At 35.9% G+C, this 12,185-nt stretch overlaps 1 protein-coding gene across 1 annotated transcript in view; it reads left to right on the top strand.

Moving 5' to 3' along the window:
• STRN (striatin) overlaps positions 1 to 12,185 on the top strand; it is a 63,512-nt gene extending 51,327 nt beyond the window's left edge. Inside the window, exons 11-18 of the mRNA XM_085055234.1 lie at positions 1,196 to 1,371; positions 2,344 to 2,391; positions 3,072 to 3,193; positions 4,038 to 4,205; positions 6,334 to 6,474; positions 8,838 to 8,945; positions 9,808 to 9,894; positions 9,981 to 12,185. Coding sequence (XP_084911360.1) covers positions 1,196 to 1,371; positions 2,344 to 2,391; positions 3,072 to 3,193; positions 4,038 to 4,205; positions 6,334 to 6,474; positions 8,838 to 8,945; positions 9,808 to 9,894; positions 9,981 to 10,150 — 1,020 coding nt within the window. The 3' untranslated portion in view covers positions 10,151 to 12,185. The remainder of the gene's footprint in view (positions 1 to 1,195; positions 1,372 to 2,343; positions 2,392 to 3,071; positions 3,194 to 4,037; positions 4,206 to 6,333; positions 6,475 to 8,837; positions 8,946 to 9,807; positions 9,895 to 9,980) is intronic.

The following is a 12,185-nucleotide window of genomic DNA, read 5'->3' as shown; positions in this document are numbered from 1 at the left end:
AGCTCGAGCATTTGTCTGTTCCTTCGCTGAGCCAACTTGGCTCAGTAGACTGGCAAAGAAACTGACTTGTCTCCCTGAGCAAGGCAATATGTCATTACTAAGAAATATGATGAGACCAAACCTGCTGTTTGTTATGGCTCCTTTCTCATTTAAAATCCATAGAATTGGATATGCATAGAATTGATGCATATTTTTATTATTAAATCCAGATGTAACAAAGCTTAAAAAAAGCACTTCTGTTCTTCAACCTCCTCTTCCTCCCCACAGTCCCCAGAATAAAATCTTTCTTGAAGTGGCTCAAAACAGTTGCCTCTTCTTTGCAGTTAAAGATATAAATTATTTGGACCTATCTGTAGATTTCAACATAATAAACATCAGTAAAATTGTTTGTTTTCTTGGTTTTCCATAACCACCATCAGCAGTGGTTACCGAAAAGTAAATTTAACTTATTATATTGTTGACTGATAGTAAAAAAGTCTGTTCAGCATTTTGTCAATATTTGTTAAGAGGAACAATATTGAAGTAACTGTTATTTTCTTAAAAAGCTTTCTTTCTGGATCTTCTGAAATGCATTTATTGCCAAAAATTGTGTTTGTATACACGATACCTTATTGCCTGCCAGTTAGATTCTTAGTGTGTAGCCAAGTTCTTTTTGCCATTTTTTTTTCCTATTCTGACAAGCTTTACTTGTCATGCATTCTTATAGAGCTTGTGTTGCCTTAGCTGGATAAGTTAGGTTGTGTTCCTTTCTGTGCTTCTAGAGACTTCTGTTTCCCTCAGATCTTTACTTTAGCGGTACTATGTCAGTAGTTCTTTGGACACTCAGGGACTGCAGCTTGGTGAGTCAAGCCCAGTGTTGTAAGGGAATGAGCCGGTAGGTATAGATCAAATTGCAAATACCTGAGTTCACTGAAGTACCAGTGCTTTTGAAGTGTGTAATTTTACAGACATGGGAGTATTTCAAATTTGCACAGAATTTGTTACTGTGGATGTGACAATACTTGTATGGAATACATCTACCTTGGTTCTTATTTTACTGGTTAGTGTTAAGTGGACTGTTGTTCAAGAGCAGGTTGTTCTGAAAAGTGGGTGAGGTAATTGGATGTCTTCTGAAAATGCCAAACTAAATTTTTGATTTCTTTATTTTGTTGTGCCTTCCAGCTTAATTACAAGTTTGGCATTTTTTTTTTATTAGATAGCCAACAATAAGGATGCATTGAGAAAGACTTGGAACCCCAAATTTACGTTAAGAAGTCACTTTGATGGAATAAGAGGTCTCGCTTTTCATCCGGTTGAACCAGTCTTAATAACAGCTTCAGAGGACCATACATTAAAAATGTGGAATTTACAAAAAACAGCCCCAGCAAAAAAGTAAGATTTATTTTTCTTTGCTTCAAAACCAATTTTAATTTATGAAGAAAAAAAATAGTTCTAGATACCACTTCACTGGATGTCCCTTGGAGTTAAGGGAAAGTGTTCTCTGAATTTAAGAGTAGGAAAACAAGCTCTCAGAAAAGGGTGGAGATGCCTAAGGAATGCCAGAAATAAATCCATGTGTGTTCGTGAATGTGTTTTGTTTGTGAAAAGGAAAACCATTCACTTTTTTATATTTTCCTTGTAGATAACATGAGAAATTAATTTACTAGTGAAAATATATGGATGCGGCCTGTTAGTGTGCTTGCATGTGTATATAAATGTATAAAATGCATTTATATATATGTGCATATGTATGTATACACCTACATGCATATACATGTGTACAGCTTTAAACTGAGATGTTGCCAGGTTCCTTTGTTCTTTGTCTCTTGCAAATTTCTGGGAATTTGCAGAAGTGAGACGGAATCTGTAGTGGGGCTGATGTGGTTAAGGGAGTGCAGTCACACCTTTGAGGAGGAATGGGCATAGCATGGAGTCGTCCCATGGCCTCATAACAAGTGCTGGATTGATAAAGTCCAGAGCAGCAAATTTGGAAGTGTTTCAGTGTTGATAGAAAAATTAGGAGTCCAAAACTCTTTTGCTCTGATAGGCACGCTTAATGATACATTTCGCGTGATGCTGATGTCTCTCCACTCCTTCCCCTCCACTGATGTACCTACCTACTGGTTTGGTGGGTCTGTGAACTACCTTGAAAGTCTTTAAACAAAAAACCAAACAACAAATCATGTTTTGAAAGACTGCAAATAGTTCCAAGACACATGAAAAATCGTGTTGGAAAAGGAAGTTGTGGGAGAAACACTGCAAAAGATGTAGCAGTGATCTTAAAAATTTAGTGATTCTGGCACATTTTTGTAAAGCCTTGTGTAAGATTGTATACATGTTAACATTTTTTTGTACTTCATTTAGGAGTGCTTCTCTTGATGTAGAGCCAATATATACCTTCAGAGCACATAAGTAAGTATTTCCTGAGAAATACTGTCATATTTTGAGAAAGATATGATTTTTAAACAGAAACAGATTTTTTTTAAGTGATTTCCACCTTATCAGCCACTGGTTTCATAGGATGCTTTTAGTTCCCATGTTGTTTGGAATATCTGCATGTGTTCATCTCCTTTCTGCATGGTTATTTATGTCTGAAGATACAGATACACCACAATTTTAAACTGAAAAACCTATAAATGATACAGTTAAAATTTGATTAGGTGTTCTGTTCATCATTGCAGCTTTTGCCTTTTAGCCAGATATTAGCATACGTAGAATGAAGCTGAAGGAGAATGAATGTAATTAATTTAAATCTACTGAAACAATATCATGAAAGAGCCTTAAATCTTTCAAAAAGAGAAAAAATCTGTTCAGGCAAAATTTAAAAATCTACAGTTGAAATTGTGATGCTTTTCACATTTTGTGTGCGTAATGATTAATTGTCCTGATTGTAGTTGTGTTACCAGATACCGTGGAGGGTTTTTTTAATGGGAAATGTTGCTGTGTGTGGTTTCACTATCCAGTTTTTGTTGCAATCCATGCAGCAAGTGAATTGTATCTAACACAGAAATTTGAAGATTTCTGAAGCTTGACGTTGCATTTCATGTAATGAAAATGTTAATAGTCAGTGTTTCTTCGGGGGTTTCTTGCAGTGGACCAGTGCTCTGTGTGGTGATGAGCAGTAATGGGGAACAGTGCTACAGTGGGGGAACGGATGGCCTCATCCATGGCTGGAACACAACCAACCCAAACATCGACCCCTATGACTCTTACGGTACGCAGCACTGAAATGATAAGTTTAGTGACAGTAATGTTATGTCACTGAAATAGTGTAGTTTGTAGATAATGCTTCTGTGAAAGTTTAAAAGAGCAAATTGAACGTTATCTTCAATTACTTAAAGTAACTTTTTATTTTAATGCTGGTGCTGCTTGATGGCAAGATGAAATGTCATTTTCTTAAAAAAGGCCTTGATCTCATCCCAGTTTTGAAAAATAGATAGTTTAAAGTACAGGTTTTAAAAGTACAGGACTAAACCTGATAATTTGGCAAGTACAGGAAATGTGTATTTTAGTATTCTATTCATTGACAGATTTCTGTGGAGTTGAGATAAAAACAGGTTTTATAGTCTGATACCAAAGCTGTTAATGTTGTTTGTTTAGCAAACAGCTAAAAAGGCCCAGTTCGGTAAAATCTACCAGATCTGACTGGATGTCAGCCTTGTATCTGGATTTTAAGATTTTGTTTTTCACTTCTGGTAGCTTCAGATGCATTTCACCTCAAAGCTAACTTTTGCATAAAAGGGGCTGTTGCACCATTACTGGCCATTTGAAAGGGAATTTTAACAATGAGGTGTGTTTTGCCAATTTCAGTACTGTCCCTTCTGCTGAAGCAGTTTTGTTAGTTGTTAACTGGGTAATTGAATGTCACATACACTGCTGAAATTCAAGCATCTAAATGCCAGAATAATTGAGACCTTTATATTGATATGACATGATGGATCTCAGGTATTTTTATGGAGTATCTTCTAAAGGTTGGTGCGTAAACACAGTCTGATATAGCTATTAACTTAATTCAGATTTTGTTTTGAAATGTGTTTTGTGTTGTGTTTTGTTTACAGATCCTTCTGTTCTACGAGGTGCTTTTGTAGGCCATACTGATGCAGTGTGGGGTCTGGTTTACAGTGGAGCACACCAGCGTTTGCTGTCCTGTTCAGCAGACGGCACTATACGTTTATGGAAAGCCACAGAAATTGCTCCAGCTCTCAATATATTTAATGATAATCAAGGTACAGAAAATAGCCCTACCTTAAAAGTTCATGAGCATCACTGTTCAGACTGACATCATTTTGGCTACTGAATAGAAATACTTCTTTTGCTTTTTTCTGAGTTTTTTATCATTATGAATGTTTTTTGGGAAGGGTAAATTTTGTGACCCTCCCTTTCACATTAGCTGTATTTATACCTAAATCTGGGGGGACAGTCAGATACATCTAAAAACCAGCTGCTGCAGATAATCTGCTGATGCTACCATGGAGTATAATGTATTAACTCCATAGTTCAGATTCAAACTTGAGTTTCCATTAGGTCCTTGCTGTTGGTTTGTCCACAATAAAAAGCCCTTTCTTCCCCCAATGAAAGTTTGCAGTAGCTAGTGTTTCATCTCATGCCAGTATCATTGTACCATCCAGATTTGTTCCTTGTGCCTCTAACACAGGGATTCCAGCTTTATTTCTGAGTTTGCATATTAACTAAATAACAGTAACCTAATGATCCTAAACACTGCTAGTTGGAAAAAATACCCCTTTTGAGTTAGTTACTGAAATGTCATGCCCAAATAAAAATCCCACTGGTTAGAATCTGATTTCTGGAAGTTGCTGTCTGAGTAAATGCTCCAGAATGAGCCCATTGACATTGCCAAACTCTCTTAGAGCTGATGGTCCTTAAAGGCAGCCCATGAGCTGAGACAGTTCCTTGTCTTTTCAGAAAAACTCTGAGGCAAAATCAACTTTGTCATAACTGGACAGACTTGTTGAATTGCTTGTTAGTTACAACAGACTGAGCAAAATAGAAACATTTGATGTATTTTAGTTTTTGCAGGACTGTTTCCAATGGTCTGAGAAATTCTGTGAAAAGCATAACTGGCTTATTGCCTGCTTATCTGCTTGCTTTTTAAACTTCCTGGTAGAGTTTTGGGGCTTCTTGTTTTTAATTATTAAACTAAGGAGGGAGAGGGAAGTAGTCTTGCCTCACAGAGCTATTTTGTATTCTAAACTGGAATGAAGCTTGGTTATGAAATTCAAAGATTGAAAACGAAGTTTTCCTATGGCTTATTGATAACTTTGGACAAACTTCCTAAAATACCCATCACTCATTATTAAGTCCTTTAGATTAACCATTGTAGGCTTACCAGGAAGCTGCAGATAAGCATGCATGGCGGTGGTAGAAAAGGTCACTTGAGAAACAATGTATTTTCTTCTCACACCAATTCCTTTTGGCTTTTCTTCTAGTACTTACAGGTAAGTACCACCATTCCTGAGAAATATTCCTGTGTCTCAGAAAGAAATTTCTTCCATGAATCTTTAGAGAGTTTACAGAGATATGGTGATATTCCTGTGTTATCTGAATCTATGATCCAACATTAGGTTGCTTAAAATTCAGTTTCTCACTCTCTATCTTTTCCTCCTCCTCCTGGCATCTGTTGCAACTGGTGTTGTTCTTTCATGTAGCAGGTGGTGAACAGGATATTTGAGGAGAAATATCCTAAGGGATATATCCTATCCCCAACTTTGCTGATTTGACCTTCTGTCCTGTAGTGTGCAGATAGCTACAGTATAAGGAGATCAAATATATACCACAATAGGCAGGATGGACAAAACTTTGAAATACAAGTTTATAATGTATTTATATAACTTTACATGATGAGAGTGTCAATGTAGAATATTTGCACATGGAGAACTTTGGTGTTTTTTTAAGCTCTGATTTTTTCTAAGTTTATAATGACAACATTAATCAGCTGTGATGTCAGTTGTACAACTTCAATTTCATGTCCTTTAACTTGAAGCAATGGAGTTTGGTGGGCTTTTTTTGAGAACTGCTGTTGCAGTCAAAGGAAGGAAAAGGGGCCAGGGAGTTCTGACTTTCTGCATTTCAAAGTAGATATCTGCCCAGCTGCAGTTCCAGATACAGCATCTTAATAAGAAGGTGGTTAATACACATGTCAAAAAAAATAGGATTAAAATAGTGATCATACAGGGCAAGCTATTTAGTTTGGCATAATTTATATTTTAGAATGCAACATTTCCTTTCATAATCTTGGTCATTTTGATGTTAAAGTGCATACTGGTTGGGGGGATTTTTGTTTAATTTTTTAAATTTTCTTTACACCAACTACATCTTCTTTACACTGTTTTCTAGAAATGGGAATCCCTTCATCAGTAGATCTTGTGAGCAGTGACCCAAGCCTCATGGTAGCATCATTTAACAGTGGGCACACCAGCATTTTTAACATGGAGACACGGCAACGAATTCTTACCCTGGAGTCCAGTGTGGATACTAGTATGTATCAAATACCCCAACCAACCAAAGAACTAAAAAATTGCTTGTGTAAGATTGATACTGTTGATAATCTTTTCAGTGTTTCCAAACAGTTTGGCAGTGGCATGAGAAATTTTAATATGATTTATGTTACAAGCTGTGTTTTGAGATACAAAAGTAAATTATTACTGCTACGACAGACCTCGTGGGTATTTCGGTAGCAGAAGAGTGTGCATACTTTTGAAATAAGGTAGAAGAAACAAGTTCACACTGTCTGAATTCCTCTTCAAGGGACAGTAGCACGAGGAAAGGCACAGTTATATTTAATAAAGCTTTGTGATCTTTGCAGATTCAAGATATCCATTTTCTCTTCAGTCCAAAATTGCAAAGTAGAGGCAATATCAGGAAGATTTAAAGTTGAATTTATTAAAAATTTGTGAGCATGTGTCCATTCGTTTTTATTTTTGCTCAGAGGTATCCATCTTCTAAGCTTTATTATACTGTTGGCTCAATGAGTCTTGGGCTTTAGTTGAAATTTTCACTGTAGGAAGAAAGCAAAGCTCCAGTGAAAGAGTCAGAAGGTCCCATATCATGCCTTAGATTATGGCAGTGACCAATATTAGAAGTTTTAGAGGATACTGTGAGAAGCCTGCTGTCAGGAAATTATTTTACCCTGGCTTTACAAAAGATGAATGAGTTGAAGCATAAGGTTTCATATTCATGCCACAATGGTAAAATACTGAGTCTTTTAAAATTATGATATAGCTTCCCCTACCCTTAGAGGTTTATGTCATTGTATGCTACTATTTAATTATATTTTTTTAAAAGGACGAAGCCATTCTTGTTGGCTTTGCTTGTGTGTTTTAAAATATATATGAATTACTGTCATTTTATAAGAGGAAATGGAAAGTGCCATCTCTGTGCTATTATGTTATTCCTTACTGTGCTGCATTTCTTCTTTTAACCCACGATTGTTCCTGTCTGAAATAAAACAGTCCTAAATTAGTTAATGGTATTCAGTGGAAGCCACCTTTCTTCTCCCCTCCCCTTCCCCCTTCTATTTTTTTCACCTCCTCCTTGCTGTAATTCCGAAATGTTCCTTTATGAAAACGAGACCATGGTGTGGCAACCAGCAGTCCCTGCTTAGTATCTTTAGTTATGTAACTACTATAAAGCTTACATGTATTTTGAAGAACTAAAATACTATTTCTACAAGAGCTAGGCAAGAGGAAAATGTCACCTGAAATGCCCTATCTCCACTATTTAGGGACTCTGCTGTTCAGTATATGAACCTCACTCTGCCTGGCATTTTCAAACTGTGAGGATAGCTGCTACGAGGAAGGTTCATGTGCTTTTAGTGATTTTAGGGGAGTTTATTAATATGAATATGGGGTTTTTTTTTCCTTAATTTATACTTTCTTATTCTCCAAGTGTTCTGTGGATGCTGACACTGCTTTATGGTTCAGATTTTTATAGAAAGGTGTGAAATGAAATCTTTACCATTTTAATAGCAAGTGAACCTTTAGTAGTAGTATATTTTGTTCATTTTAGTAAGAACTTTGAGTAAATGATGTGAATGTTCTTTGGAAGCAATTTAGTTAAATACAGTCAATATGAAAGACAATGTCTGTATTTTGATGTTCTGTGTTATGACTATTTGTGGGTTTTGTCATAATCTATGGCTCTTAAGACCCCTCTTGCATTAACCTGTGCATCACAGCAATGCCTAGATTTCTAACCAGAAAATAAATCCCTATACTTTTTGCCCTGTATTTATGTGTCTATATACATATATATGTATGCGTATATCTATATATATATTTTTTTTTTTTATTTTTAAATAAAAATACATGCATGCTATTTCAGAATTATTGGGCTGGGAAATTTGATCTACTATGAATAGTCTGTGAATAGTCTGAACATATTTTTTTAATAACAATAACTTCAATCCATATGTATCAAATAATAATAGGTGGATTTTGTTTGCTTGAAACATACTGCCCTCAGTGTCTATTCTCCTGCCCTGTATGTTACGAAGAAAGTTTGACTTGGCAAGAGGAGGAATGTGGCAGTGGGAAATTGCAGGAAAGGTGTTTTCAGTCAGTTTTTGGTTTCATATTTTTGCCTGATGTGCCTATCTAAAACCATGTCTAAAAGCTGGACCTTATTTGGCATATGTGTGGTTTATATATGTCTCTGTCCTGTGTAGTTTGGAAAGTATTGTAAAGTAAAGTGCATAACTTAAGGTGCTAGCTGAGCATTTCCAGGATATATATGTAAGAAATATTTTGCAAATTAGATTGATTACATATTTATTTCTTAGTAGCAATCTTTCAAAGAACTCAGCAATTTACATGTACTGATATGTGTGGGTTTTTTCTTAGCAGTCAGTTCTTCCTGTCAGATAAACAGAGTCATCAGCCATCCAACTCTTCCAATTAGTATCACTGCTCATGAAGACAGACACATCAAATTCTACGACAACAATACAGGTATGCATCTTTTCAGTGGGTCTTAGCCATAGCCATTCTATGATGTAAATAATATTCAGAATTCTGTTATGGTCAATATTATTCCCATAAATGTTGAGGGATGTCTAGAATTAGATAGCCTCTGAAGCAGTAATCTCTCATCACCAGTAGAGTCCAGAGATTGCCAGCCCACTTAAAGCGTTGTTGACAAAGTGATAAAGAACCTGCATCTCTCTGTCCATTCTTCTAAAATGCCCTATGTATGGAGTTTATAAATATTTAACATAAAAGGCATCTTTTTCAAAATCTTAATGTTTTTATGTTTATGTTTCTTCTATTGGTTGTCTGTATTATTTTGATTTTGAGAGCAGGAACCTCTGGCACTCCTTTGGTGCTTCCTAGACCTCTGCCACATTTGACTCAATTTCTTATTTTTAAAGTGAAAATTGCTGTAATTATCGTTGCTGTAATTATAATAAGCTGTAATAGAACATTAATTCTCTCTCAGACAACAAACATTATCCCTTGTTCCTATGTAGTTTATATTCATTGCTTTTAGTATACTCCCCCCCGCCTTCCTTCCCATTCAGGATCTTACCTGAGAGCTCACTTAATTTGCTTAAGGGGCAGATATTTAAAATGCACAGTGATTGCAGTGTCAGGGTGGCTTAAAGCAAAGGTCTCACAAATGTTGATGGTACTGCTACTGTGGTTCTTGGGAACTGTAAACATTAAAAGAATGACTTGTATAATTTTAATGATTCAATTATGGGTCAAGATTTTCTTGTATTTATAATATCAGCTGTGGGAGGGTCGTAAGCAGTGAATACAGATAACAAAGTTAATTGCAGAAAATAACCTAAATAAATCTTTTCTTTCAAAGGAAAACTGATCCACTCCATGGTAGCTCACTTAGATGCAGTTACAAGTTTAGCTGTTGATCCTAATGGCTTGTATTTGATGTCTGGCAGTAAGTACATTCAGATCTCATTTTCTTTTGCTCATAATGGTGGCAGGCATGCAAATTATAAAGAAAACTGTTTCCCCTTTCTTTAGGTCATGACTGCTCGATTCGCTTGTGGAATCTTGAAAGCAAGACCTGCATCCAAGAATTTACTGCTCATCGCAAAAAGTTTGATGAGTCCATTCATGATGTGGCATTCCACCCATCCAAATGTTATATTGCCAGTGCAGGCGCAGATGCCCTGGCTAAAGTGTTTGTATGACAGAGTGCTTCCCATTCAACTTTAGCTTTGTATATATTTAACCAGCTGCACAAAAGAGAAGAGGAGGGCACGAGTTGTTTTATCTTGCCCTGTAATTCAGAGAATGTTTGTAAGTGTTTAGTTTTGCAGGGTGCTGTTTTCTAAATTGACGTTTGTTCTGGTTTCTGTGAGCTCAGCTGGTGCTGAGAGCTTGGAATCTCTCAGTTTCAAGTAGTTAAAAAAAAAAAAAAGCTTTTATTTAGAGGGTGTGAATTTTCGTCCAGGCAGGCCTTGGGTGAAACTAGGTCTACATATTCTCTATTAATAAAATGGAGTACTGGAAAGCAGGGGTCTAATTGCATCAGGGAGTAGGAAAAGAGGGAAACTTGCTAGGATGCTTCTCACTGAGGAATCTTAATGTACTCAAAGTTAAATCACCTGGAAAAAGTAATTCAAAGTCAGTTCACATGCTCATTACTGTATCATGTGAGAGACACTTTGTCATCCCTTTGTTATGAATGAAGTAGATCTTGTACAGAGAGCAGTAGCAGATAGTTAATCTCAGCCACCTGGCTGCTAGCCTAAGATAAAGGCAATTAAAGAAAGGCAAATTGCTAACATAAATTAGAATGCAGTAAAGTTTCTGTTACATTTTCTATGTTTCTCAGTAAATATTTAGTTTGCAAAAAAAAACTATATAATTTTTTAAAGACTGTATTTAGCGTATGGCTAGGGGCTGAACATTTAGTCTAAATCCCAATTAACAACAGACTGACACAGTCTGTGTATACTGTAGTAGCAAATTTAACTTATTCAGATTTTAATGCTGTTTATTCTTGGAGATCTGGCACAAGAAATTTTCACAAAGCTTTCCAAAGAAGCTATCCTACAATTTTAGCTATCAAACATTCATATCCTCTTTCTGTTCCTGCTAAAAAGGGTATCATTCTGGGCATTAAGAGTAACAGTGAAATACTTTGTTTGATGATGGAATCTGATGCTTTGTATGAGTTCTGCTAGTGCAATTGGTGGGAACTATGCAAAGCTTGATCAGTTTGAGAGATTCTGCTACTGCTAGAGATATTTCCCAGCTGCACCATTTGTGGGACTTTTTAACTTGTCCACTTCACAGACTATGTGTGCCATTGATTGGGTTACCTGAAGAATGAGTGTTTCTTGTAATTACTCAACAGATGCGCTTTGTTTATCTCTTCAGAGCTTCTCTGTTGATTTGACAAATAACTTTTAATCCAACCTTCTACTCTTTTTATCCCTTTTTAAAGGAAGGTGAGTGGATTCTTTTCTATTATGTGTCATCATCAGAATTATTACTATTCATAAGTGCAAGTTGGTGTTTTTTCTCTGATGGGAATGGAAAGCAGAATTTCTGCTGGAGTTGATTTCTGGTGCTGATATGAGTAGGAAAGAACCCAGTGCAACTCTTCATATACCAGCCTGAGGTTAAGACTGGAAAATGCAAAATAAATCTTTACCTTTAAACTGACACTTTGTAAGCAGGAGTCATTGAAAGATATCAACATAAGGTTTGACTGTGTTGTTTTTAGAGAGGCATTTGGGGATGGGACCACATTTGAAGTTGATCTCAGAGTTTAAATCAAGTATATTATTTAGAATAAAAGGTTGACCTGTGCTGTTTGAGCCTGCAACACATTATATGTACTGCTAAAATATCCTGGAATACCTTTTATTGCTCAGAATATTAAGATATGTCACATCAAGATATTGATATGCAATATATTTCCATAGATAAGATTAGAACTTTTACCTTGAAACAGATGACTACAATAATAATACAGATTATTTAGTTTTTATAAAATGTTTTGGTTATGATGGAAAGGAAGAAACTTGGCTGCAAAACTGAGCATTCAACTTTGTGAGCGTTCTGTGTACTTGACTCATATTCTTTCAGTGTCATTATTTTATTTCTTTTTGAGGAGCAAATTACAAAGATTTATTTGAAAAATTCTAAGAGTTATGTATATTATATAGGTGTATATATATTGTAAACATGTATTAAATGTGTCTAGTAAGGGAA

This window comes from Lichenostomus cassidix, chromosome 3 (assembly GCF_008360975.1).
Source record: "Lichenostomus cassidix isolate B80296 chromosome 3, HeHo_3.0, whole genome shotgun sequence".
Taxonomy (NCBI): domain Eukaryota; kingdom Metazoa; phylum Chordata; class Aves; order Passeriformes; family Meliphagidae; genus Lichenostomus; species Lichenostomus cassidix.
This window is presented reverse-complemented; position numbering and strand designations above follow the sequence as displayed.